At 33.6% G+C, this 12,990-nt stretch overlaps 2 protein-coding genes and 1 long non-coding RNA gene across 3 annotated transcripts in view; all 3 read left to right on the forward strand.

Moving 5' to 3' along the window:
* Positions 1-1,124: 1,124 nt before the first annotated feature.
* Positions 1,125-3,804, forward strand: LOC129876698 (protein trichome birefringence-like 3). The gene is made up of 6 exons (XM_055952190.1): positions 1,125-1,303; positions 1,394-1,631; positions 1,872-2,043; positions 2,284-2,483; positions 3,056-3,214; positions 3,308-3,804. The coding sequence occupies exons 1-6, from the start codon at positions 1,150-1,152 to the stop codon at positions 3,639-3,641; spliced, it is 1,257 nt and encodes a 418-aa protein (XP_055808165.1). The 5' UTR covers positions 1,125-1,149; the 3' UTR covers positions 3,642-3,804.
* A 1,738-nt stretch (positions 3,805-5,542) lies between these two features.
* LOC129877714 (uncharacterized) lies at positions 5,543-8,247 on the forward strand. Its single transcript, XR_008763594.1, has 4 exons — positions 5,543-5,753; positions 7,948-8,009; positions 8,091-8,149; positions 8,232-8,247. It is a non-coding gene; the product is annotated as an uncharacterized LOC129877714 (long non-coding RNA).
* A 2,400-nt stretch (positions 8,248-10,647) lies between these two features.
* LOC129875588 (wall-associated receptor kinase 5-like) overlaps positions 10,648-12,990 on the forward strand; it is a 29,136-nt gene continuing 26,793 nt past the window's right edge. Inside the window, exon 1 of the mRNA XM_055950885.1 lies at positions 10,648-11,561. Coding sequence (XP_055806860.1) covers positions 10,648-11,561 — 914 coding nt within the window. The remainder of the gene's footprint in view (positions 11,562-12,990) is intronic.

Here is a 12,990-nt window from a genome sequence, read left to right on the forward strand (position 1 = left end):
ACTTAGGGTTGTTTAAACAACATCTCTCGGTTGCTTAAACAACTCCTGTTTATATAAACAACATATCTTATTTGCTTAAGTAACTCTCAATTGTTTTTCGACGAACTACGAAATTCTTTCAATATTTTGAATTTTTTTCATCAATTTTTTTCAGAATTTTCACAATCAAATCGGAGTGAAGAAAAAAAATGAAGATGACAACATCCGAAGAAGAAGAAGATGAAAACACAAAAAGATGAAAAGAAAGGGGAAAACGCATAAGAAAAAAGGCAAAGATATTAAGGAAGAAGAAGATGAAGTGGAAAAGGAACAAGAAAAGAAGAAAAAGGTAGATGAATAAAAAAGAGATGGAGGGAATAAGAAATTTTGAATTTTGAAATATAAAAGGGAGACTTTTTGGGGTTGTGTTTTAATCTTTTTAATTTTTACCCTAAACTTTTAAATATTCTAATTCAACCCCCATTTCCCCATAATTAACAAAGAAAAAAAGAAAAAATATGAAAATCCTTTTTTATTCATTAGAACTCTTGTGTGTCCCTTTTAGCTCGTTTTTCCTAGTTACTTTTTCAAATATAACAAATGACTCATGAAAAAAGACAATCCAATACACAAACATTCCATTCATGCTGAAAAAATGTCGTATTCCAAGGATATTTTAGTCTTAATTCTCAGGTGTGTGTACCTGCAAATAGAAGAAGATGAACAGGTGGTTAGTCTGATTCACCCTATTCCCCTCACCCCTTGAAGAAGGCGTGATTGGCTGGATCTCTTACTAACGCGTTCATTGAGTATAACAGAACAAATGAGTCTCGCTCAGTAAAGAGAGTTGTAGGATTCGTAAAACAATACTCTAGCATTAACCTTTTCCTCCAACAAACGCTTTAAAGGCACGTCCGCTTGGAAGATTATTCTTTCCTCCTGGGAGTGTAATTCCTAGAAAAAAAAACTCAAAATAGTCATTTCCCAAGTTGGATAAATCAATATTTTGCACCAACCATGCATGACTTTCACTTCACTCAAAAAATAAAAATAATCCTCCAAAAGCTTCTCTCATGTCTCATTGTTCTGTTACTTTTAAGCCTTCCAATCACTTTGCCTTGCTTCATCTTGCAGTTAAGCTTCTCCATTGTGAATTAATTCATATTCAACATGGGATGGACAAAATCTGCCAGAAGAAAAATCTCTTTGCCCATAATCACAGTCATCATCTTTACCTTCTTAGCCTTCAGTTTCCTCTTGTATACCGAGAGGATCACTACTATTTCGAGGTTTAAGCCTAATTGCCCCAAAAGAATTTCTGCAGGTGTACCAGCTAGTTGATTAATTTCTATCCCAATTGCTCTCGTTAAAAAATTTTGTCGTGCTGATTTTTTTTTGTTTCTTGACTTAATAGATGATACAGCATTGGAGAGAGATTCAATAAATAAACCAGCAGATGATATTATTGATTTTGATCCTGATGAATGCAGTGTCAATCATGGGAAATGGATTTTCAATTCTTCAATTAAACCATTGTACACAGACAGGACTTGTCCGTATATTGATAAACAATATTCTTGTATTAAGAATGGTAGAAATGATTCTTATTATCTTCACTGGGAATGGAAGCCTGATGATTGCATGTTGCCAAGGTTAGCGAGTTACTCGGACTCTTTAAAAATGTCACTAGATGTGTGTCAGATCCTTCAAAAGTAGTGCATTTTTGAAGGATCTGACACGGATGAAGGACCTGACCCGGGTGCTGCTGCATTTGCAAAATGAAAGTAGTATAATTAATTCTTGGTTCTTTTTTCAAGTTACTTGAATTGACATCCTGACGTATGCAACGACTAAAACTTCAGGTTTGATTTTTTTTTGTTTAACAAGTTCAGGTTTGATCCTGAGATTGCTTTGAGAAAGCTTCAAGGGAAAAGACTAATGTTTGTAGGGGATTCACTACAGAGAAATCAATGGGAATCTTTTATTTGTTTGGTTGAATCTGTAATCCCAAAAGGCAAGAAATCCATGAAACGAGGGCGTGTTCATTCTGTATTCAAAGCTAAGGTAATTCACCATATAACTCAAACATAAAATAAACATGGCATAATCGTAGATAGCCACTCAAAGTTGAGCGTGTGTCTGGATATGCATTACCAAAGTTAGAGTGACTACTTGTCAACCAAAGTTAGAGTGACTACTTGTCAGTTGAAGCCAAGTTTGAGTGCTTATCTACTTATTATGCCGAAAACATTGTCTTATTCAAGAATTTGCTCAAACAAATAAGGGATTTCACTTATTTGACAGGAATATGATGCCACCATTGAGTTCTATTGGGCACCTTTCTTGGTGGAATCTAACACAGATATTCCTATTAAAAGTGATCCAAAGCAGAGAATTATTAAAGTGGACTCAATTTCTCAACGTGCCAAAAATTGGTTAGGAGCAGACATCCTTGTTTTCAATACTTATGTTTGGTGGATGAGTGGACTCAAGACCAAAGCACTGTAAGTTCTTCTCTTTATACAGTTAACTTCTACAAAAAGGAATTATAGCAGCAGAGCCAGAAATTCTAACAAGGGAATTCAAGAAAACGTTGAATATCACAACCGGAATTACAAACTACAACCTCAGTTTTTGAGCCACCCTTGACGGTTACCACCAAACTAAAGGTTTTTATTGCTCCAGGGGAACTCAACAACTTATTCTACTTCCCCTATTTTTTATTTGTTTGTTTGGTTTTGACTTGATACGGAGATTAAAAAAGTAAAAAACACTTTTAAATCTTATGGTCTTAAACTAAAGAGATACGTAGAATGTATCAAAATGTTATTTAATCTTATGATTTTAAACATATCATCAGGTGGAAAGTCACAATTAAGGAGTTGTCAAAAAAGAAAAAAAATGCTTTTTTTTTAAAAAAAAACTTACTAAAAAGAAAGTAAGACTGACATGCACAGTATAATTTTCGGGGACGGAGATTTTTATCAACCCCTTCTGATTATGTAGCTCTGCTCCTGTATAGAAGAATTTCTACTTTGGCTTTGCATATAGCTTTTAAAGTGATAAAAAAATGTAGATGGGGCGAATTCGAAAACGGAAAAGAAGGTTATGAAGAATTAGACACATCAGTTTCTTACAGAGTAGCATTAAGGACATGGGCAAATTGGATTGATTCAACAATTGATCCTACCAAAACAAAGGTTTTTTTCACTACGATGTCCCCTTCACACCAAAAGTAAGTTACCCCGACAAACACACACGTCAATTTCTTATTAAAATCGCGTTAAAATCCTGTAGAACTTAAACTCACAGAATCTTTTGCTGTCAGAAATAAAGAATGGGGTAACATGAACGGGATCAGGTGCTTCAATGAGACGAGACCAGTAACGAAGAAAGGTCACTGGGGAACTGGTTCAAACAAAGAGATGATGAATGTTGTTGCTAGTGTCATGAGGAGAATGAAAGTTCCTGTTACTGTCCTAAATATCACGCAACTATCCGAGTACAGAATCGATGCACATACGTCGATTTATGGTGAATTGCAAGGCAAATTGTTAACAGCTGATCAAAGAGCAGATCCATTGCATTTTGCAGATTGTATACATTGGTGTTTGCCTGGAGTTCCTGATACTTGGAATCAGTTGCTTTTTGCATATTTGTAGCCCAAAAAATGTAATGCTAAAAAGTCTAAACAGACTGAAAGAGATTCTTTGGTAAATTCCTGTAACCACGTTGAATCAATACGCAAAGTGAATTGATTCACCTAATTTATTTCACGGGTATCAAATTGGGTGTAATTTATTTCAAATACACAATATTCAAGCGTGATTCATATATATATATATATAGAATATGCGGACTCTGTTGCTCGTCTCTCTTCCCAGTTGAACTAAAATGAGGTCAAAGCGAGCAAAATAAAGTACGGAAGAAATACTGACAAGGTTGTAGCTATCATCAACATCTATTGAAGGAGAGAAAGAGAACGGAGAGAACAGAAAGAGAGAGAGAGGGAGGAGGGGGGAGGGAGAGAAGAGAAAAGGAAGAGGGGAGAGAGAGAGAAAGAAGGAGAGAGAACCGCAAGGAGAGATAAGTTATTATGTAATTATTTAAAGAGAAAAAACTCAAATATGTCATCGAACTTTGAGAAAAGACTCATTTATATCATCCGCTAAAAGTTTGGCTCATTTATGTCATTTTCATTTGAGAAGAAACTCAATCATCCCATTATTTGTTAACTGAAATGACATAGATGAGCCAAACTTTTAACGGATGACATAAATGAGTCTTTTCTCAAAGTTCAATGACATATTTGAACCTTTTCCATTTTAAAAAAATAAGTTAGTTAATGAAGTGGCCGAATCATAATTGACCACGTGGACAAAATAGTTTTGCAAAACAGAAAATATTTTTAGTTTACAAATAATGGCATGGATGAACCTTTTCTCAAACGAAAATGACATAAATGAGCCAAACTTTTAACAGATGACATAAATGAACCTTTTCTCAAAGTTCGATGGCATATTTGAACATTTTTCCTTATTTAAAATATAAAGAAATTTATTACTAGACTAGAGATATGGTAGGAATATTTCTTTAATGGAAAACTATCTAATACACAAATATTCCTATCATATTTACTAATTCTCTCTAGAGTTTGATATAATAACATATTGTCTCGCTAATTAATAATTTCATACCAGATTTCAACTCAAATAGATATAGATACATGTATTTTTACTACTAGATACACTGAAATAGGGAGAGAAACGAGCGATATGAGGGAGGTGAGCGAGATAATCTATATATCCTAGATACATGTGAATCACACTAGATATACATTTTGAAATACAGATACATAGGAAAAGAGGTAAGCGAGAGAGGGAGATATGCGAGCGAGGTAGATGAGAGACAAGTGGGAGAGTCAGATATATGCAAATCCACTTGGATACAGTGTATGTGAAATAAATTACACGTACTTTTGACCTTATGTATCCGAACGTGCCAACTACATGTATCTGAAGTCCAAATTCTTATAAGATTCGTAATATTGAAAATTCGCATGAAGATAATTAATTTAGGAAAAATTACGCGGATAATCAAACATATACTAGTTAATTAGCTAATATAGCTATAGTTTGAATTAATTATGACTTGCGACAAACATCTATCTGTAATTATAATTTGAGGTTTTTTATAATTTGCGCGATTATACAGTTGAATTTTGTATAATTCGCGCGATTTATATAAACGTTGTGCGCGAATCAAATTGTATAGCGAAATATATAAGCACTACAAATGTATAGCGAATTATAAAAACATTTTACATGAATTTTATAGTGAAATATACAAATGTTAAACAAAAATTGTGAATTGTATAGCGAATTATATAAATGTTGCGCGAATTATACAAACGGTGCTATAACTATAGATACGAATTGTAATTAGCAAACTATAACTATGGAGCATAATTAAGGTATTTTTTGAGTGGTTATATATGAAAATTCTCCATTAATTTATTATTAAACTAGTAGAATTTGTGTTGTTTGCCATTATTTAATGATTTTGTTTAATTATGTAGTTTTCCAAAGAAAAAAAAGTCATTTTGAAATGCTTGACTCAGATGGACGACGACTCTAAGCCCATCTGTGAAAGCTCGTCAAGATTGGGCCTCCTACCCTGCCCCACAACTAAAGAGTTCCATCTCTTTTCGTTTGCAGTCCTTAGGTATCTGGAAGCTTCGAGATCCTAATTTAGCTGATTCCTTGTTCCCCAAGGTAACCAACCGTACCTCATCCATTTGTTCGCTTACGTTTTAATTTACTGAAATCTGTTTTTTGATCTGTGAAGTTCCCAAATTAGAACGAAAACGTAAATCTCTTATTAGTAAAGAAAGAAAGAAAGAAGTTTTAGGAATCAGCTATGACTGGAGGAGGAAACTTTCTTCATAGGGTTATTTCTTATGTAGCCAACGAATTGATCGTCAATGGACTAGCCAACAGGTAGTCTATTGTTCATTGCTGTTGCTTTATTTTCTTTTCTTATCTATTTATATTTCGGTATTTTCCGTAAAGGGCAAATTTTTATTCTAATATATTCATACGGTGGACCTTAACTAGTTTGAAATTGAACCCTTTTTGTTACACATCTTCTGTAACTGTCTTCACTTAACGATTTAATCTACCTCGCTCTTTTCAAGTTTGAAGTTATCACGAGGAAGGTAGGGATGGAGATGGTGCAGGGCAGGGAAGGTAACAGTGTTTGCGGGTTGGGTTTAGACCATAAATACAATTTTTCTGTCATGAATGAGCCTAACTCGACCCCCTTCTTTTTTTTCTTTGAAAAAAGCAGTAAGGAGTGAGAGTTTAATTAAACTCTCGGATGAGACTAAGTAGCTACCGACCATTCCGATGCGCCCTTGACCTATTTTGATTAAGACCAAAAACCTATCTCTAAAGTGGAGCCTAGTTTAAGCTATCAAACAAGTGATGATTGAATGAAAGAAAAACCACTAGTAAGGATATGGATGGAGTCTCGCTCAGTAAGAGTTTTAGGATTCGTAAAATAGGAGAAGAGCATCTCAAAGTATGGGACAAAGGATGTTGTGTTTTGATTTTTTCTCCCAGGATCCTACCACAGGTTGGTTTTGAGAGCCATGTGATGGGTGACTATCCAACACGGTTCGGAGAGCACTTTTAGTCTGCGCTGGTGAATGGAAGCGTGCTGGTGTCCATCATTGAAAGTTGTATCTCTATTTGCGCACATTGGAGAAAGTGCTCTACTAGTGAAATCGGTCCATTAACACCTATAATTGTTTCAACCAAGGCCGAGCACTCTTCTCGAATATTTGGATGCACTCTCGCTTTAAGTACCTGAAACCTCATGAATTTATGCAATTTAGGAGTAATCAATGAGAGGAGATAAATTCAATCATAAATTTTTGAATTGAGAGTGATCAAGAATTCTCGGCAATTCTTAGATTCATGGACCAAATTTGATTCAATGGGATTCTTCAATCAAGTTTTTTTCTCTGTCAAAACGTTTCTTTGACCCCCAAAGTTGGAGTATCCTACTTTCATGCATTATGCAGGGTATCAAGTGTGGGGTTGTTGTCTTTTCATCTTAAGCTTGCCAATGTGACTCTGTAGTCTTGTAGGTTGTAATGATTGTGAAGATGATGGAAATTTAGCATCATCATACAGCCATACACAATAGGCCATATGATTGTGCTGGCTAGAGGGAATGGTTTTCTTCCCTTCAAAGTGAGTTGTGTTCCGTTATTTTTTATTTTTTGATGAACTTGGTGTTCAGACCATCTTGCAGGCTCTTCGATAACCTCCTATGCATGTTCGTTTGTGTTTGTCACATCTTAGACAATTGTAATACAGTGAGTGAATGAGATGAAGAAAATCTTTTTGCCTTATCTATGCAATTTCAAACAAATGAAAAGATAAAAAAAATTCCTTGCAGCTTTTGTTATACAAAACATTAAGAATCTATGAAGTAGTTGTTGCATCACTATTGTAGCTTTTTAGGCATGTTATATATAGCTTCAATGGATGAAGTTGTATTTATAAGTATTACCACGTCTCGCTTACGTTGCTCAGTGGCTGAGCCACCTTACATCGACGAAAAATTATACTATTTATATATGGTCAAAATAATTTTTTATGTATATATAATACATGTCGAACCCCTTCGGCTAGTTCATTAGTTTATTTTTTTAGATTTTGAACCCCCTTACTAAAAATTCTGGTTCCACCACTGACGTTGCTAACTACTTGTAGACATCTTAGTTGATATAAAATTATTGATGGATTTAAAATGATGACAATGGAACAAATCCTTCTGCTATCATGGGAAATATAATGTTTTTTCTTTGTTGGGGATGTCCTACAGTATGAGGCCTGAGATATCATTCTGATGTTCTTGAAAATATGCCCACTAACTGTATCTGTCTTTTAATCTCAGCCAAAGTTTCCAAAGATTTGCCGTAAGAACCTCGAGGAGAATAGAAGATCTATCTAAAATGGGTAACTAATATACCAATATCTCTTCCTTATTCTAGTCAAGTTTTCAGGCTGTTCTGAGCAAATCTGTTTTCATACATGCAGCTGAGCAGACGAAGCGAGGAATTGCTGACCATATGAAAGATGCATCTAAAATCTTTGAGGTTTTAACTGTGAAACTCTTAAAAGTAATTATAATGAGTCTCAAACTAGTAATTAATTTACTAACTGATAATTTTCCTGCAGTCTTTCAAGAACCAGTGATTTTGGAAACAAAGGTGCAAGGATGTACAGATTTCTCTTTTTTCTCCTCAACTAATGTTTTGAAGTAATTTGAGTGATAGATGCCTCGAGGATAATTACAGTAATGTAGCTTTGTTGGATATGGTGATACAGATTTGATCTCAGTAGTAATGTTGCATTGAATGTGTTATTTGTTTTCCATGTTTGTCTCTTTTGTGATGTGTTTTGCAAGTCGCTTGGATTTCCTGTACGGGAGAGATTTGAATCTGAAATAGTGTATTTTTCTCTCATAAATATAAAAACTTCACATTTTGTAAAAAATATCAAAGTAGTTCAATTTTTATCATTTTACCATATAAGCAAATCATAATTTATAAACAAGATATTATAATATTTTCAAGACCTTGCATTAACAAATTTCATATTATCATGCTTCTTTTATGAAAATAAATAATATGTGCGATTATATGCTATTATAAATTTTTAAATGTTCTCAAATTTATAAAGATTCATTGATTTGGTAAATCAACAATAATAATAACTAATTATTTTTCAATATAATTTTTCAAATGATATGAACGATCTCTTCATCTCGAATGTAAGTTTTTTTTTTTTATAAATTTAAAATTATGATTTTTTTTTCTTTTGGAAAATATAACTTATGGGTCAATTTTAATGTATTATTTTAAAAATAACATCATAAATTCAAAACTGAAATCCTCTACTTTACAAGGATTTGAAATTTGAAATAATGTTAAATTGAAGTTGAAGATTTATTTAAATGACACAAACAAATATTAATCTAAAATCAAAATTTCAAATTTGAACTCCAAATCACTTGATCAAACGCCTACTAATTTCTTCTTTTCAAGCACACATTGTTTACAAAAGTTTAGTCTCTTACTCTCTGGTGCATGTTCGCACATTGTAATAAATCATACTCGAAAGGGGTATATATAGATCGGGTTGATTTGAATTTTTCAAATAAAAATCAAACTGTTTGTATCAATTTTTAAATTTATAAACTAAATCAATTTTTTAAAATTGGGGGTAGGGGATGGAGAAATGGGGAGGGAATTACAATGAAGGGAATCGAACCTTCATCAATAAGGTGGGAGTTTAGATAGTCAACCAATTGAGCTACTAAGATTCCTCAAACTAAAAAAAGACAGATTTTACAACCTCAATTTTTTTTGGTAAAGTTTTCATATAAATATACATAAACTAATTATGTATATACCGAAAATTCCTTTTAAATGAAAGTACTCTTTCACAATCGTTGTAAGCTTCAAATTAATTATAAAAGTATACATCTACTAAATGTGTGTATATATATATATATAAATTAGCTATGCAGTCGACTTTATGTATATATAACTTGGTTACACATATCTGAATTATTTTGAGTGAAGTAATCTATCATTGTCGATGTATACATAGACTAAATGTATATATAAATTAGCTATACAGTAGACTTTATGTATACATAAACGAATTATATACCGCAAATTCCTTTTAAATGAAAGTACTCTATCACAATGATGTATACTAAACTATAATATCGTAAACTCACAAAAAGACAGATAATTAGTTCCTAAACTAGTGCTCCTATATTAAACCATACTCATTATGAAGAGTGCATGGCCATGTTGAACCAGTCTTTTCCTCTGACTTTCTCAAATGAATCGTGACAATGGTTAGAAAGAGTATTTGAACGAGCCTTTTCCGATGATCTTACAAGTTCAAATGGTTAAATTGTCTTACGTCATTGAGTTTATATACATGCTACAGAATAATAGTAACAGAATTGGTTCTTATAAAGTTTTGCCCACATATACAAGGTAAGGTTTTTTTTTTTGTAAATAGATAAATAATAATTGAATAATTTTTTGTCCTAAAAGAAATAATTGTGATTTTAGAACATATTTAGATGGACTTATAGTTTTAAGCTTATAAGCCAAAAGCAATAAATTAGGAATTCTAATATATGATTATTGGACTTTGATTTATTTATGTCTTTTTCTGGCTAAAAATGAGTGCTTAAAATTTTTTAAATAAAATTTATATATTTGCAAACTATATAAAAAAATATTATAAGTGATAATATAATTCATAATTTTATATGGCATATGAAAATAATCACAGTCAGAGAGAATTTGTTTGACTCTTAAAATTTCAAAAGTGCCACATAAATTGAGACAGAAAGTATAAAAGGTGTACAAAAACCGGTTTAACCGAAACCAAACAAAAAAACACTATTGGCTTATCAATGTTGGGTTATTGGGTCAATGACTTTGAAACGGTTTTGTGAATATTGGGTTATCGTTTCTATTTTCGATTTTATGATTTTGATTAATGGTTAAACAGGAAACCCAATAAGATTATATCAAAAATACTATTTACGTCTGATTATATAACAATGTCTTTAATGTTTTTCCACCTTATTTTCAAAATTTTAGTATTACTTTCAGTCGTAGGCAACACAAAAGAGGGTGGTGTGGAAGCAACAAGAATTTTTACAGCCGAGGAGCTCAAGAAAGCTACAAACAATTATGCCAATGACAGAATTCTTGGTCATGGTGGCAATGGGATTGTATATAAAGGTGTGCTACGTGATGCTCGCGTAGTTGCCATTAAGAAATCTAGAATTGTGGATGAGAGTCAAATTGAGCAGTTTATCAATGAGGTGCTTATTCTCACTCAAATCAACCATCGAAATGTGGTGAAGCTCTTTGGGTGTTGTTTGGAAGATGAAGTTCCTTTATTGGTTTATGAGTATGTCTCTGAAGGAACACTTTACGACCACATTCACAACCAACGTGGAGCAGGTTGGTTAACTTGGCAAAAGCGATTGAGAATTGCAGCAGAGATAGCCAATACACTTGCTTATCTTCATTCATTTGCGTCCATGCCTATAATTCATAGAGACATTAAGTCTGCCAACATATTGTTGGATAATGTTTACACAGCTAAAGTGGCAGATTTTGGAGCATCAAGGTTAATTCCTCTAGATCAGACACATGTGGCTACATTGGTTCTAGGGACATCAGGGTACTTGGATCCAGAATATTTTCGCACAAGTCAATTGACGGAGAAAAGTGATGTTTACAGCTTTGGAGTAGTTCTGGCAGAACTTTTGACGGGGTTGAAACCTATTATTAGGGCTAGAAACGAAGACGACAAGAACTTGGCCGATTTTTTTGTGTTGTCCATGAATAAGAATAGCTTGTTTCATATTATTGATCGTCGTGTTTTGCAGGAAGGGAGCCTTGAGCAACTCCAAATGATGGCTGAGCTGGTGAAGAAATGCCTTCGGCCTCATGGAGAAGAAAGGCCTGTTGGGCTATGACCCATGTTCCAGCCAAAGGCCCATGGCCTAATCCTATTTGTAAAAGTATTTGAATAAATCTCCTAATTTGGTTTCCAATTCTATTTGGAAAAGGATTGGAATAATTCTCCTAATTTGGTTTCCAATTCTATTTGGAAAAGAATTGTAATTATAATCCTAATTGGAGTTGGTTTTGACTTTAGAAAAAAATACCACTCTATAAATAGGATGACTTGAGAAAATTATGTAATTGCTCATTGGTATTGTCTTTGAGAGACATTAGGCACATAAGAGAGGTTTTTGAGAGAGCTTTCAACAAGAGAGAAGAGAGAAGAAAAGAGTGTTTTCTGCAAGAGTTTTGCCTCTCCGATCAGCAACCTTCAAATTACTTTTGCTGATTCATTAACCGTTGGATCGGGCTAAAATTTTACTGAGTGTTCCTAACATCTTAGTGTTTGATTTGAACGGTGGAGATCGTATTTAGAGGTAGAAACATCCCATTTTAGGTCCCGAACAGCAGCTCTATTTTGGATGATTTTCTTCCTATTACTTTTGTTGTTATAGCTATTACTTCTCCTTACTTGGTAATTGTTGTGTAGCCATTTAGGAGAATATTTATAACTCTCTTATTGTTATAGTGGAGCAATTCGGATTTTGAAGATCACGTAGTTGTTACCTTCAATTTGAAAGGTTTTTCCACGTTAAATTTGGTGTTATTTATTTTCTCTGTTTTTGGGTTTGCATCCTTCCGTCATAACAAGTGGTATCAGAGCTTTGGTTATCTATCAAGGATTTTTTGATGGAGGGTAATATGAGCAAGATGGTATGTTTAAATGGTAGTAACTACAACATATGGAAGAGCAAGATGAAAGATTTACTGTTCGTGAAAAAGATGCATCTTCCTATTTTTTCTGCTCATAAACCCGAGAATGTGACAGATGAAAATTGGGATTTTGAGCACCAACAAGTATGTGGATATATAAGACAATGGGTTGAAGATAATGTTCGCAACCATATTGTGAATGAGACACATGCTAGAACATTGTGGGAAAAGTTGAAGACGCTTTACGCTTCAAAAACTGGCAATAACAAGTTATTTTTGCTAAAGCAATTGATGACCTTTAAATACAAGGAGGGCAGTCCTATTCTTGATCATATAAATGATTTTCAAGGGGTTCTTGATCAGTTGTCAGGAATGAGTGTCAATTTTAATGATGAAATACAAGGGCTTTGGCTTCTTAATACTCTACCAGATTCTTGGGAAACTCTTCGAGTCTCTTTAACAAATTCTGCTCCCGGTGGTAAGGTTACTATGGAATATGCAAAAAGCGGTGTGTTGAATGAAGAAGTCAGAAGAAGATCTCAAGGCACATCCTCACATTCAGACGTTCTCTTTACAGAAGATAGAGGGAGAGGTAAAACAAGAGGTTCAAG

Source organism: Solanum dulcamara, chromosome 12 (assembly GCF_947179165.1).
Source record: "Solanum dulcamara chromosome 12, daSolDulc1.2, whole genome shotgun sequence".
Lineage (NCBI taxonomy): Eukaryota > Viridiplantae > Streptophyta > Magnoliopsida > Solanales > Solanaceae > Solanum > Solanum dulcamara.